The sequence below is a fragment of the Euprymna scolopes genome, chromosome 9 (assembly GCF_053919585.1).
Source record: "Euprymna scolopes isolate OS-2025 chromosome 9, ASM5391958v1, whole genome shotgun sequence".
Lineage (NCBI taxonomy): Eukaryota > Metazoa > Mollusca > Cephalopoda > Sepiida > Sepiolidae > Euprymna > Euprymna scolopes.
Genome location: NC_136490.1, coordinates 94,459,693 through 94,472,269, shown reverse-complemented (window position 1 = coordinate 94,472,269; position 12,577 = coordinate 94,459,693). Strand labels below are relative to the sequence as shown.

The following is a 12,577-nucleotide window of genomic DNA, read 5'->3' as shown; positions in this document are numbered from 1 at the left end:
ATATTAATCGCGTGGTGCATAGGGAACGAGGCCGGTGGTTAATTTTTATGCATCTAAAACTAAGCTATATTTACTTCATCAACCCTCTGATCCCCGTCTGATATCAATTGAAATTAATGGCTCACGTTTTGGGGAGGCGCCATCTTTTGACTTTTAGGTCTGGCCTTTACCCCTGATCTGAAATGGAACACGTACATCAGATTCGTTACCAAGGCTGCTAGAAAAACGGTGGGATCGTTCTACCGCTCCAATAGATATCTCGCTGCATAAGAACCAAGTACGCCCAAGGATGGAGTACTGTTTCCACATCTGGTCAGGGGCTCATAGAAGCAGCTTATCCTGCCTTGACAAAGTTCAAAATAGATTTCGTAGACCGTTGGGGCATGCCATTTTCTCTTCCCTGCAACCTCTTTTCCATAGAAGAGACGTTGCAAGTCTGTCTCTGCTTTATCGTTATTTTCATGGCAAGTGCTCGTTTAAGATCTAATCTATGGTCGTCCCTTGCCCGACTTTCACGAAAAAAACTCGTCTAACTGAAACCACTATCAATAATTTCTCACACTCTTTATCTGCGCCTAAACCTAAATTAGATCTTATGAACAAAGTTTCTTTCTTAGAACTGCATGCCTGTGGAACTCTCTTCTATTTTTCTGCTTTCCAACTGACTACAATATGGTCGTCTTCAAGTCTAACGTAAACAAGTTCTTGATGAGCCATCCCCTAAAGTAATCCAATTTACAAAAATTATACTACTAACAATTAGTACATTTTCCCAATGACTACTATACACTCATTAACCCTTATCCTTGAGTGGCCTCCGGGCCTTGATAAGTTGTGACTCCTTTGTAAAAAAAAAAAAAAAAAAAGCTTGTATCGAACTCGTTTTGCCATTGATAGACAATAGGTTCACTTGTTCCATCATCCCGTTTCTATCAAATATCAGATTTGGCGCCGTATCATTACATAAGCCACTGAATGAAAGAATTAGAATCATACACGCCATACGCACCCTTTTTCCTCCTCGGCCCTTGGGAACATAAAGCCCCGGGTAGCTGCTTCAGATTTTAAGGTGCTTTTTGACCCTTTATTCTCACGTGACGTTTCCGGGTGTCGTAAATCATAATATGACATTTCCGAGTTCTTCCGAACGACAAGGTTTTGAAATCAAAACCCAGAAAACTTAAATGGAAATGTATCCCCGCGCAGAGAGAATTGTGGCCGGGCGAATTGATAGTAATAGACAATTGGGAACTTTGAAGCGATAAAACTGACCGCTTTAATAAAGAAAGAATAAAAGAAAGAAAAGCTTCATTGTCCTCGGTCGCCGTTCAACGAATGATCGACTAGATGCGGGGACAAAGAGCTTTGCCCTTTAAAGGACAGCTCCGTGGTGATAGGCAAAGAAGTGTAGTTTTATCCGTGATTTTGGAACTCTACAAAAAGAATTATGGTAACTAGATGAACCCTGTAATTCAGACTCTGTGATTATTTCTCTTTCATCTCTGTCCGAGGTTTCTATTTTTTTTTCTTTTCTTTTCTTTTAAATCAATTTATTAATAATGGAGACGGCCATGTTTTATGGAAAAAAGATTGTGTACATTTTTTTTTAATTCACCCGTGCTATTTTAACGTATTTTGTATTGTAACGTTAGACGTTTTTAAAAGATAAAGAAATATCAACTCTCTGAATTATTAGGTTTGGATAAAAAAAAAAAAAAAAACAACATTCTAGCGACATCAGAAAATAAATATTAAACCAATAGGAACAAGAAGATTATTATGGCGGGGGGGGGGGCGAACGATGAGAAAGAGTAGGAGGCAAATGATGATGATGATGATGATGATGATGATGATGATGATGATGATGATGATGATGTAGGATTTTACAAATGTCACCCATGGAATCCTTTAGAAAATGAATCTATTTATCTAACACCTATCGCTTGTTTTCTTTGTTTGTTTGTTTGTTTTTTTAATTTTTCTTTTACTCTGAAATAATATTTTAGTTTCTTGCATCAAGTGGCTCTATGCCTTGTCTGAGGCGAGTTCCATAAAAATCCAATTATATTGCTAAAATAAACTTAATTCATGTCTGACTTCTCGAACAAGGTTCAGTTATGAATTTCCAACAGCCTTAGTTTTATGGCCTTTGCAATCACAGCTGAATACGACGTGCAAAATTATCAAAAATTCTAACACGCTCCTCTCTTGGCACTGCTCAATCTTTTTCTGCGACAGTCTTCTCCAGTTCAGAAATAGTCTGGAAATTGTTTTAATAAACATTATCTTTCATATAACTCCACAGATAAAATATGCGTGGGTTATGATCGTGTAGATATGATGCTCATTCTGGATTGCACATGTAATCGATAAGATGATCACCGATGTGGCCACGTATATCATTGGACGTTGTAAAACATTCATGACTAAATCTTGGTGGACAATTAAGGCATCTCTGGAAGTTTATTCGTAGCAAATCTGGTTTGATTATAGAAAAGATTATGAATTTTATTAATAATTAAATAGGTGCTTCTTTTTGGTCGGTGGGGGGTTACTATCATGTACATAACCTATATATCGGAAACGATGTAAGTGATTTAAAATTAACATTTTTTTACAATTTTGTATGTAGAGCTCTGGCTATGTACTTACTCCATCTCTTAAGATTCAAAATGGCTGAACACTAATTATACATCTCAACACTGTTTAAGATACAGTAAATTTGCTAAAATTATTTTAATAAGCATTTGTGAGTCAGAAATGAGTAGGTGGCTCAAAATAGATTGTTTTTTTACTAATTTCCCAACAGTGTTACTTTTAAAATAATTTATGTTGGTGTTAGTAACGATTACCTAAACCGAAGAAACTGTTATTTCAGATATAAACATGACAGCCGGACCGATGGGCGGAATCCATTATATACTTGGACACATCTGAAATAAGTTACATCCATTTAAACTGCGCATTTAGTCATGAAAATGCATTTTTAAACAAAGTGATGTGCCTACAGACCGAGCATCTCATAACCACGCATAGTCGCCTCTATAAATTGCGACCAAGATAAAAAAAAAAAATTCTTTTGATTGACAGAAACTTTTATATACGTTAGTTGTTGGGTGAACTATGGAGTTGACTTCTATTGATGGGATAGTTTAATAAATATCCCCTGCCATGTGTGGGGCAAACGTGTCCACTTATAGTGACCCACTAAAAATACCTGACCTCTTGTCCAGTAATCTGACCTTTGAACTAGTTCAACAAATACAGTGAAAGTTTCAAGATGCGCACTAGATTTTGGCAAAGGAGGAGTAGTTTTTTACTGCGTTTGTAATTTTATTTAACTGTTGTTTTGAATTGTTGTTCATTTCTTTAATTTTGTTTTCAACGTTCATTAAATATAGTTAACATCTTTTGTTAAAGAGCCCTGCCTTCTTCAAGAGATGAGTCTCTTCGTCAAAATGCGGGTCTTATTGAAAATGTTTTATTATGTACCGAAGAAAATAGAATGCAATCGTGGCATTCAGTGTTTGCATAAAACCCTATCGTTTCTCTTATATGTCTGGCCACATATGAACAAACACGTACTTATCCACTATTCCTCAATGCACTCCACGGTAGCGTTTATATTATATTTTGAACGCTATAAACCTCCTCCTAACAGTTAAATAGCTTAATTTTAATTTAACTCTTACCCTAACCCGGCAAATGTCTAGACGATATGCATAAAAGTAGGTCAAAAGAGTGCGCGCGCACCAGCCACCCCCACCCCCGTCTCTCTTTCACTCTTAATATTTATAAATTTATCGCTAAAATAACAATATATATATATATATATATATATATATATATATATATATATATATATATATATATATATATATATATATTGTTATTTTAGCGATAAATTTATTGGTATGGGTTAGCTTCTCTGGAACCTTAAAGAGGGTTTCTCCCGCTACATACGCATTATTACGTCACATTTAGGAAGGTATATATATATATATATATATATATATATATATATATATATATATATATATATATATATAATCCTGGTCCAAAAAAAGACCACTTGATAATCTTTAAAAAGAAACCTTTTTTAAGGATAGATTTTAAACAAGTCCCACTGAAGGTTACCAATTCTGGGTGATCGCAGCTATACTGGGGATCGCAGCTAAAATAAATCGTAATAAAACTGTGATGTGCAACTTCCTAAAGAACATTGAGAATTATGGAAAAGCAAAATCCACTGGTAGACCCAGAAAATATTTCCTGCATTGAGTAGGAGAATAAGACGGGTTGTTATGAAAGGCACGGGACTTCCTTCAAGTCATATTAAGGCAGTCAAAGATACTGATTGCAGTCTAGTGCCCATCAGACGAGACTTACGACAAAAAAGCATGGTAAATTAAACGCATAAACAAATTCCTCGACTGCTTTCACGTCACAAGGTGGGCCGTTTAAGGTTCGGTCCTGAATACTAAACATGCGACGTTGAGAAGTGGAAGGAACTCCTGTTTTCTGATGAGAAAAATTCAATCTAGATGGTCCTAATGAATTCCAACGATATTTGCATAACGAAAACCTGCCTTCTGGAAGTTCCTCCGCACATTGGTGGAGATTCCCTAATGGTATGGGGTGCCTTTCCTTACAGAGGGACAATGGAGCTCCAGGATGTGCAGGATCGTCAGACAGCAGCTGGTTATGTTAGCATACTACCAAAAGCAATGTTGATGATGAAGGGCCTTCGTTGTGTGGGGATGGATGGTTATTCCGACATGATAATGCCGCAATCAAGACTGCACGTCCAACTTTAACTTTTCTGTAAGAAGATTGGGTTAATCTTTTGGGACACGCTTTGCGCTCAGCGGGCTTGAACTCAATTGAAAATGCTTGGGGATGGATGACAATAGATGTTTATCAAATTGGCAAACAATATTCAACAAAAAATAAATTTCGTGAAGCCATCTTCAGAATCTGGAGTAACATTGCACGGACCTTAATGAAAACGCTTATTTCTAGCATGACCCAAATAATTTTGGAAGTCAGCAAAACCAGTGGAGATAGAACTCATTATTAAATTTGTTTCTTGAATGTTTCCATACACTTTTCGCAATATTTCGTAGAGTTTATAAACTATATATATTATTATTATTTTAATTAAGTATAAAATGCCTCATCTTATAAAAATGTAAATTTCTGAATTACATGTTTGAAATGTAACTTTTTTCCATAACCTTTTAGGTTTTAGTATTGGTAATTGAAATCTAGCCTAAAAAAAAAGGTTTCTTTTTAAAGATTTTCAATCTTAAATTTTTGATCAAAATATAAATAAAAGAAAAACAATTATAAATTTGTTTTTTATTTATTTATGTAGTAGCGTTCGTGTGTGTGTGTGTGTGTGTGTGTGTGTGTGTGTGTGTGTGTGTGTGTGTGTGTGTGTGTGTGTGTGTGTGTGTGTACAACTCTCCCACAGCCTACACCATGTACCAATGATGGCCAAACCTGAAATGATGGTCCCCACCTACGGATTTTTCACACAATTTTATAAGGTCATGGTCAAAGCTTAAGGTCATATTTAGTGTGGCTCTTCATAAACTCCCCACCTAGGGATGGTTCACACCAAGCTGGGGTTCGTCACGATGGCACCGACCAACTTCTTTGGAAATTTGAATCAGATCACTCTATTCCACTCTCATCCCTTCAACAAATTAAACAAATGTTAACCATTGTGATTCTTTGTAATTGTTTCAATTTTTATGTGTAACAATATAAGTGTTAACTTTGATATAATCTAGTTGCTTTAAAGTTCATAGTTGGATTTCAGTTACTTCAGGATGTAGTATAAAAAATGTTAAACTCTGAAGCAATAGTTGCTCTTAACACATCCACTTACTGCAAAGCGGGTACCCAAGCGTACAACAAAGTCCCCGTGAAGTGCGGGTATCTTTGCTAGTCGTAGATAGTTTCTTTGTGCAAATATCTTTATCTGGGTAATTTGGAATTACGAATTCACCTGTAAATGCATGTCTACGTGTTTCTGTATGAGTATGTTAAAAAAATACTAGCGATTTTTTTTAATCGGCACAAGTATATCTTCATCATAATGATTTGCTGAATTTAAGGTGAAAGAGAGAGGACTGATTGCGATTTAATAAAGGAAGTTTAGGTCATGTCGATCGGATGTTCGTCTTCCTTGAGACTAGACACTGGCAGACATCTCGTTCGCTGGAGCAAATGTAGATGTAGCGAAAAGGCAAATGAGGTCAAACCAAAATCAAAATAAAAACAACGTAAAAAAAGGGGAAACGGATCAAATAAAAAAAGGGGGTAGAAAAATGAAAAGAAACAAAACAAAAAAAAAAAACTGACGCTTGGCGTGCGTCGTCGTCAGTCGGGCGTGTCCAGGTGATTTGCGAGGCTCACTGCTGCGTTTTTGGGCGTTTCATGTAATTTCCACGACGGGCCATGAAATTGCTGACAATGACCGTCAGCACGCTGGGACTGGCTCGGCGCGAAATAGACTGTAGACAGGAAAGACAAGTTCAAGAAGAAGAAAATAAATAAATAAATGTAGTATTTAAAAACTTTATTTTGAGGTACTAAAAATCCGATTGCAATATTTTTGTTTTCTATCCGTCTTACTCCCCTGCTCTCTTTCTTGCTCTCTCGCGCGCGCGTTTCTGATTTTTATTTTGATATTTATTTGCTTTTTTCGCTACCTTTCTGCATTTTTATCTCAATCTCTTTTTTATTTATATCTCATTCTATCTATCTATTTACATCTTACTATCTTTCTGTCTGTACAACTCACTCCCCCTCTCATTCTTTCTCTCTTCCTTCTTTCCTCTTTCACTCTCTTTCTATTAGCACCTCATTATTAAGCGCGTGAAAAATTTATTGTCATATTGTCATATCAAGAATCAAGACAATGATTACTTGTAGCCTAATCTGTTCGCACATATTTTTTTAGAAGACGCTCATATTTAAAGAATCGTTTTTTGCCTAAGAAAATAGATACAATTTCTTTTTCAATTCAGCTATCTCCAAGAGTTATGATTTTTTCGATTGGCCTTTCATATTAATCGTCGCATCACTAATGTATATATTATGGATTCTTCCGTCGATTTCGACATATGAGGTTCCGCCGCAACAACTAAATTGCTCGGAAAACCACACAGATGATTTGTTTATAGTGGTGAAGGCTTTTTGTAGAATCAATCACACTTTTTGGTATTACTGCTAACCTTTGTCGGTGCAAATGATTGCCACAGGACAGAGTATAACAGTAGACTGCGGGTTTTTTCATCAGAGTTGTTATTCTACTAGATGCATGTCTTAACGAAGACTGGGGGTGCATTAATGCGCCCCAGATACCAACCTGGAAATTTCTGCGATTCAGCGCGGTACATACAGCACTTAGCCTTCCCAAATTGTCACCCATCTGGTACTGGCCAGGCTTAGCGTTGCTTAACTTCGGTAATCTGGCGAGAACCGGTATGTCAACTTGTATGTATATATATATATATATATATATATATATATATATATATATATATATATATATATATATATGAACAAATGATTAATAAAATATGTTAAAAGACATCTTGAAAAAGAGTTAAAAACATATTTAATTTTAAAAAAGGAAGCACAAGATAAGTGGATAGTCCTTAATCCGCGTTTTATATATATATATATATATATATATATATATATCCAATTTAGGTATACAAAATTACTATAAGTCACTACAATAAAACCATTGTTTCAGTCTTAAAAGACATCGTCAGGCTACAATATATCCCTGTGCTTATTCGCGGCCAGATTTTCTTTTTTTATTTTCATGAACAGAACTGGCTTCGAATTACCTAAATTGAATAAAATGATATTCTGATCTTTTAATTGAGTTCTATCAACAACCTCGTTGAAATTCAGTGTTTTTTTAATCTTTGGATATTGTTATTCTGGAATAATTTTTTTTTCTTATATATATATATATATATATATATATATATATATATATATATATATATATATTGTGTGTGTGTATGTGTGTTTGTGTGTGTATGGTCTTGTTTATCACAGACCCTAGTTACTATTGACGAACACGATCTAACGCCGTGATATGGCCACCGTGACAACGATAGAAATGCGAGAGGAACATATTCTATTTACCGTTAACACGTAGTAATCTTCAGAGTGCTTAATTTTAATGGGAAAGGACTCTGTATCATTGCTTATATACAGAAACTTTACCTTGCTTCTCGAAGTGCTCGCCTCTTAAGGGAGCTTGAATAATAATTATTATTTTCAATAACTATTACATCTACAGACATGCATCTTCACTAAGAATGGTGTTACTATATACAAGTGTTTCGATGATCGCACTATTCGAACCCTCGACCACAGTCCCAATAGACTGCCAAGATCTTAGTTGATGTAGTCATCGTGTGTGTCTGCGCGCGTACGTCCGTGTGTTTGTGCGTGTGTAATTAAAAATAAGTATAAAATACATATACATATCATAATATGTGGACAAAATGTAATGGAAAAATGGAGAATCCATAAAATATAAAAGTCAAGATCAGATTATATATATATATATATATATATATATATATATATATATATATATAGTAATGTGATTGATAATTATATACCTAAATTACAACGAGCACTTTTTCTTTCCTGTATTTTAATTAAACTAGTAATTTCACTATTACATTAAAATACACTCTGCTCTTTAGACTATTGTTCTAATCTCATTTAAATTATATATATATATATATATATATATATATATATATATATATATATATATATATATATGCAGTACACTGATATTTCGCTTCTTTTATTAAACGGGAGTGCAGCATCTGTTCTGTACTGCACTTCATCTTGTCTATCCTTGCTCACTGACTAGGAAATCCTTCTAGACTGAGAGAATTCTGTCCAAGTCGAGATGTCCCGCTTCGGGAGACAAGATTTCCCCCTGCATTAAAAACCTACCTTATCTCTAATTTAGCCCTCGTATGGGGTTTGGGGGCAAGTAAATAGGAACACACACCAATTAAATAAAGTTTGTTTTCATTTTTCTTTTTATATTTTATTTATTTATGTATTTATTTAATAATTAAAACTCCGACGAGAGTGGGCTTCAACGACCACGTATATTAGCGTTGCTTTCTTAAATTTTTGTTTGTTTGTTCCTCAAATGAAAAAGTAAAACATATTGTCATTTTCATTTTGTTTGTATGTTTTTTTTTGTTTTGTTTTTTCATTATAGAGATGCAAAGACAAACTTAACTCATTGGCGATTGCTGTAATGAACGAATGGCCTGGTGTCAAATTACGAGTGACCGAAGCCTGGGACACGGAGGGGCACCATGCGCCCACTTCGCTGCACTATGAGGGTCGGGCGGTAGACATCACCACCAGCGACAGGGAACGATCCAGATATGGAATGTTGGCCAGATTAGCCGTTGAAGCTGGCTTTGACTGGGTCTATTATGAATCTCGGAGTCATATCCACTGTTCAGTCAGATCTGGTAAGACACAATCAAAACAAATGATTTTACTTTTTGATTTTGAATATTTATTATCACAATATTATAGCGCATATGCGCGTATGTTCACTGCATGAATGCGCTTACACAACAGTGCGTGCATATGTGTGTGTGTGTGTGTGTGTGTGTGTGTGTGTGTGTGTGTGTGTGTGTGTTCGTTCGTATGTGCGTGAATGTGCCTACTTTAAACAGTCTATATGCATTTATATTTTACTAGAAAATTCTCAAATAGATAACTTAAGATTAAGGGGGCTTAAAACGAAATTGAAATTAAAAGAATCTTGTGACATTAGTGTCTAATGACTATGGATCAAATTCAAAGTAATCTGATTTCGTATTTTAATATTCACTAGCGGGTCCTGTGGAAATTCCACATGGGACTCATTCATATGTAATATATTAGTGTTGGCATTCTGTGGATGTTCAGCGTAAATGGAGATGCCCTGATGTTATTGTAGCTTTTTTGTTAAAATTGCAAAAGTATTTATCTAAGCTAGCAAGAACGCCTGGCAAAGCCCGGTCTAAAGTACGCTTAAATATAATATTTTAATTCTTGCAGATTTCGTATATATTATTATAGAGTTAATGTTCTATCGATTTTTATATATTATAAAGTTGCGATTTCAAAAATAAAAATATATATATCCATATGACTTGGGGGCATTAGCTTGAATCGAAACCGAAATAAAAACTCATGAAAAAAATATATGTATATGTATATAACCTGAGTACCTTTAGCTATGATCGAAATAGAAACCAAAACTTATGAAGAATTTTTTTTTAATAAAATTATTTATAAAAATAATAGATTACTGGGTTGCCATCAATTATAACCAAAACCAAAACTTATGAAGGATTCTTGATAAAATTATTTATGACAAGAAAAGTACATAACAATTAAACGACCCGGATGTAAGCGTGACACAAAATAACACACACGCTATTGTATTAATATACAGATACGAGGATTTCTGCCCATAATCTGTCTCCTAAAATGCATTAAGAATCTGAAATTTGGCGAACGTTTATTCATATTTGCTACGTATCGTTAAAATTTAAAAAAAAACAGAAGTATCTTAATTTTCATACTACTAAATTAAACTAAATATAGTTTACATTTAGGTCCTTTATGCCTAGCAGTGTGTTCCAAAATTGATAATGATCAGTAAATTAGTTTAGAAGTGAACCCTGTGCATACTGTACATACAGATATAAAAAAAACGTATAATAATATTGATGTAATAAAAAAAACACCAGTAAGGATTACATCAAATGAAAAAGATAGAAATAAATATATCAACAAAATTGTTAAATCGCTGACTAAAAAAAATTTGTCACCACGCAAGTCTTGCCAACCCTTATCACTTCCGTTTAAAACTCGAGTAGACGGGGTGGAGAGGAAAATACTTGACTTGTATAGTCAAGGCCCACTCAGCCTGTTTGACACATAGCAGAAGTTAAGCGTCTAGGTTCAAGTGACCAGCAGTTTATTTACAATATCAATACAAACCAGATGTACCTGTAGCAAAGGCTACCATGTTAATATGTGGATTGATTCGGATTGTCTGTTTTATGGTGTATCAACTGCTTTTGGCTTAGTTAATGTCGAAACAACATATATGCTGGAAACGATCCGTAACTCCTCACTTAATTTTCGTCCCTATTACAATAGTCTCTTATACCCCAGTTTGTTTGGAATGACTAAAAGGCAAAATTCCTTTTTTTTTTAATTCGATGGATCCAATTTGTGATTTTAACATTATGGTTTCATACTTTTCTCAACAACATTAATGGGATCGATTAGATTTTTTCTTTTTTGCATAAAGTAGTGCATCACGACTTATTAAGGCCAAAAGTCAACCAAATATAACGAGATTGTCAATTATAAGATGAACAATACTTTGAGAGGATTGAAACATATTAACTAAAAGGCAAAATTTGATTACTAAAAACGACTCCATAAGTATTTGTTGACGGTGTACCGGAAGATGATTATGTTGTAGTCAACATCAAGCAGTGCTGTGAGAAGTTCATGGAAAGAAATTCTGTTTATGGGAATGCCGTTTAGTTTTAGGTATACAAAGGAAAACAAAGGAAAATAGACATTTTTTAACTCTGCATAGCTGATTCCATAATCCACGACAGTATTTATTTGGCCAATCATGCTCCTATATAATATTGTGACTGCAGAAATCCCCTCTGGGCCAAAGTATCATAGATTTGCAACAATAGATGCCACATTAAAAATGCAATACATTTAGCCTATTAGTCACTATCTAATATAGCTTTCAAACACCATTTTAGACATATTCAGTCGTTATAATAAAATGCTACATTACACCCGACAAGCAACACCATCACTATCGCACCATCTACAGAAAAAGGAGTTCCTATTTTTCTCTCTATATGTTTAGTCCTACTACCTCTATCAGTTGTCACCGGGACAAATTCTATATTTTTCTACGATATATTCCTTATTGCACCTAGCATAATTCGTTTCTACGATATATTCCTTATTGCACCTAGCGTAACTCGTTATTAGATACATAGACATTACATAACCTTTCCAATCTCCGATTCATAAATAATAAAGTCTCTCTTCCAAAATTCAGTCCACTCTGATTGGCTGAGCTCTGAAAATTCTATTATTCCGGAATGTATTCATTCCGTTTATAACCGAACGCTTACTAAATAAACATGGCGTCACAACATTTCCCCAGCGTGCGCTTATTTCTGTGTATTCGGTTACACATGCGTCTCAAATATTTACTATTTTCCGCTACATTATCACGGAGGAACAGAAATGTTTGCGACCATTCTCATTAATTATATTTGAATGTAATATTTTCTATCGACAAATATGTGCGAAAATAAAGATCTTTTCTCTAAAAAAAAAATACGTCCAACAATAAGGATCTTTTCTTTACATAAGAAAAAACATTAACCAAACTCTTCGCTTACTCCCCTTGCGTGTTTTTGTGTGCGTGTGTTCGTTTTAACAGACGACT

The 12,577-nt window shown here is 34.6% G+C and overlaps 1 protein-coding gene across 1 annotated transcript in view; it reads left to right on the top strand.

Annotated features, from left to right (window-relative positions):
• Positions 1-12,577, top strand: part of LOC145284784 (sonic hedgehog protein-like) — a 174,988-nt gene that overhangs the window by 138,190 nt on the left and 24,221 nt on the right. The window contains exon 2 of the mRNA XM_080133752.1: positions 9,290-9,551. Coding sequence (XP_079989878.1) covers positions 9,290-9,551 — 262 coding nt within the window. The remainder of the gene's footprint in view (positions 1-9,289; positions 9,552-12,577) is intronic.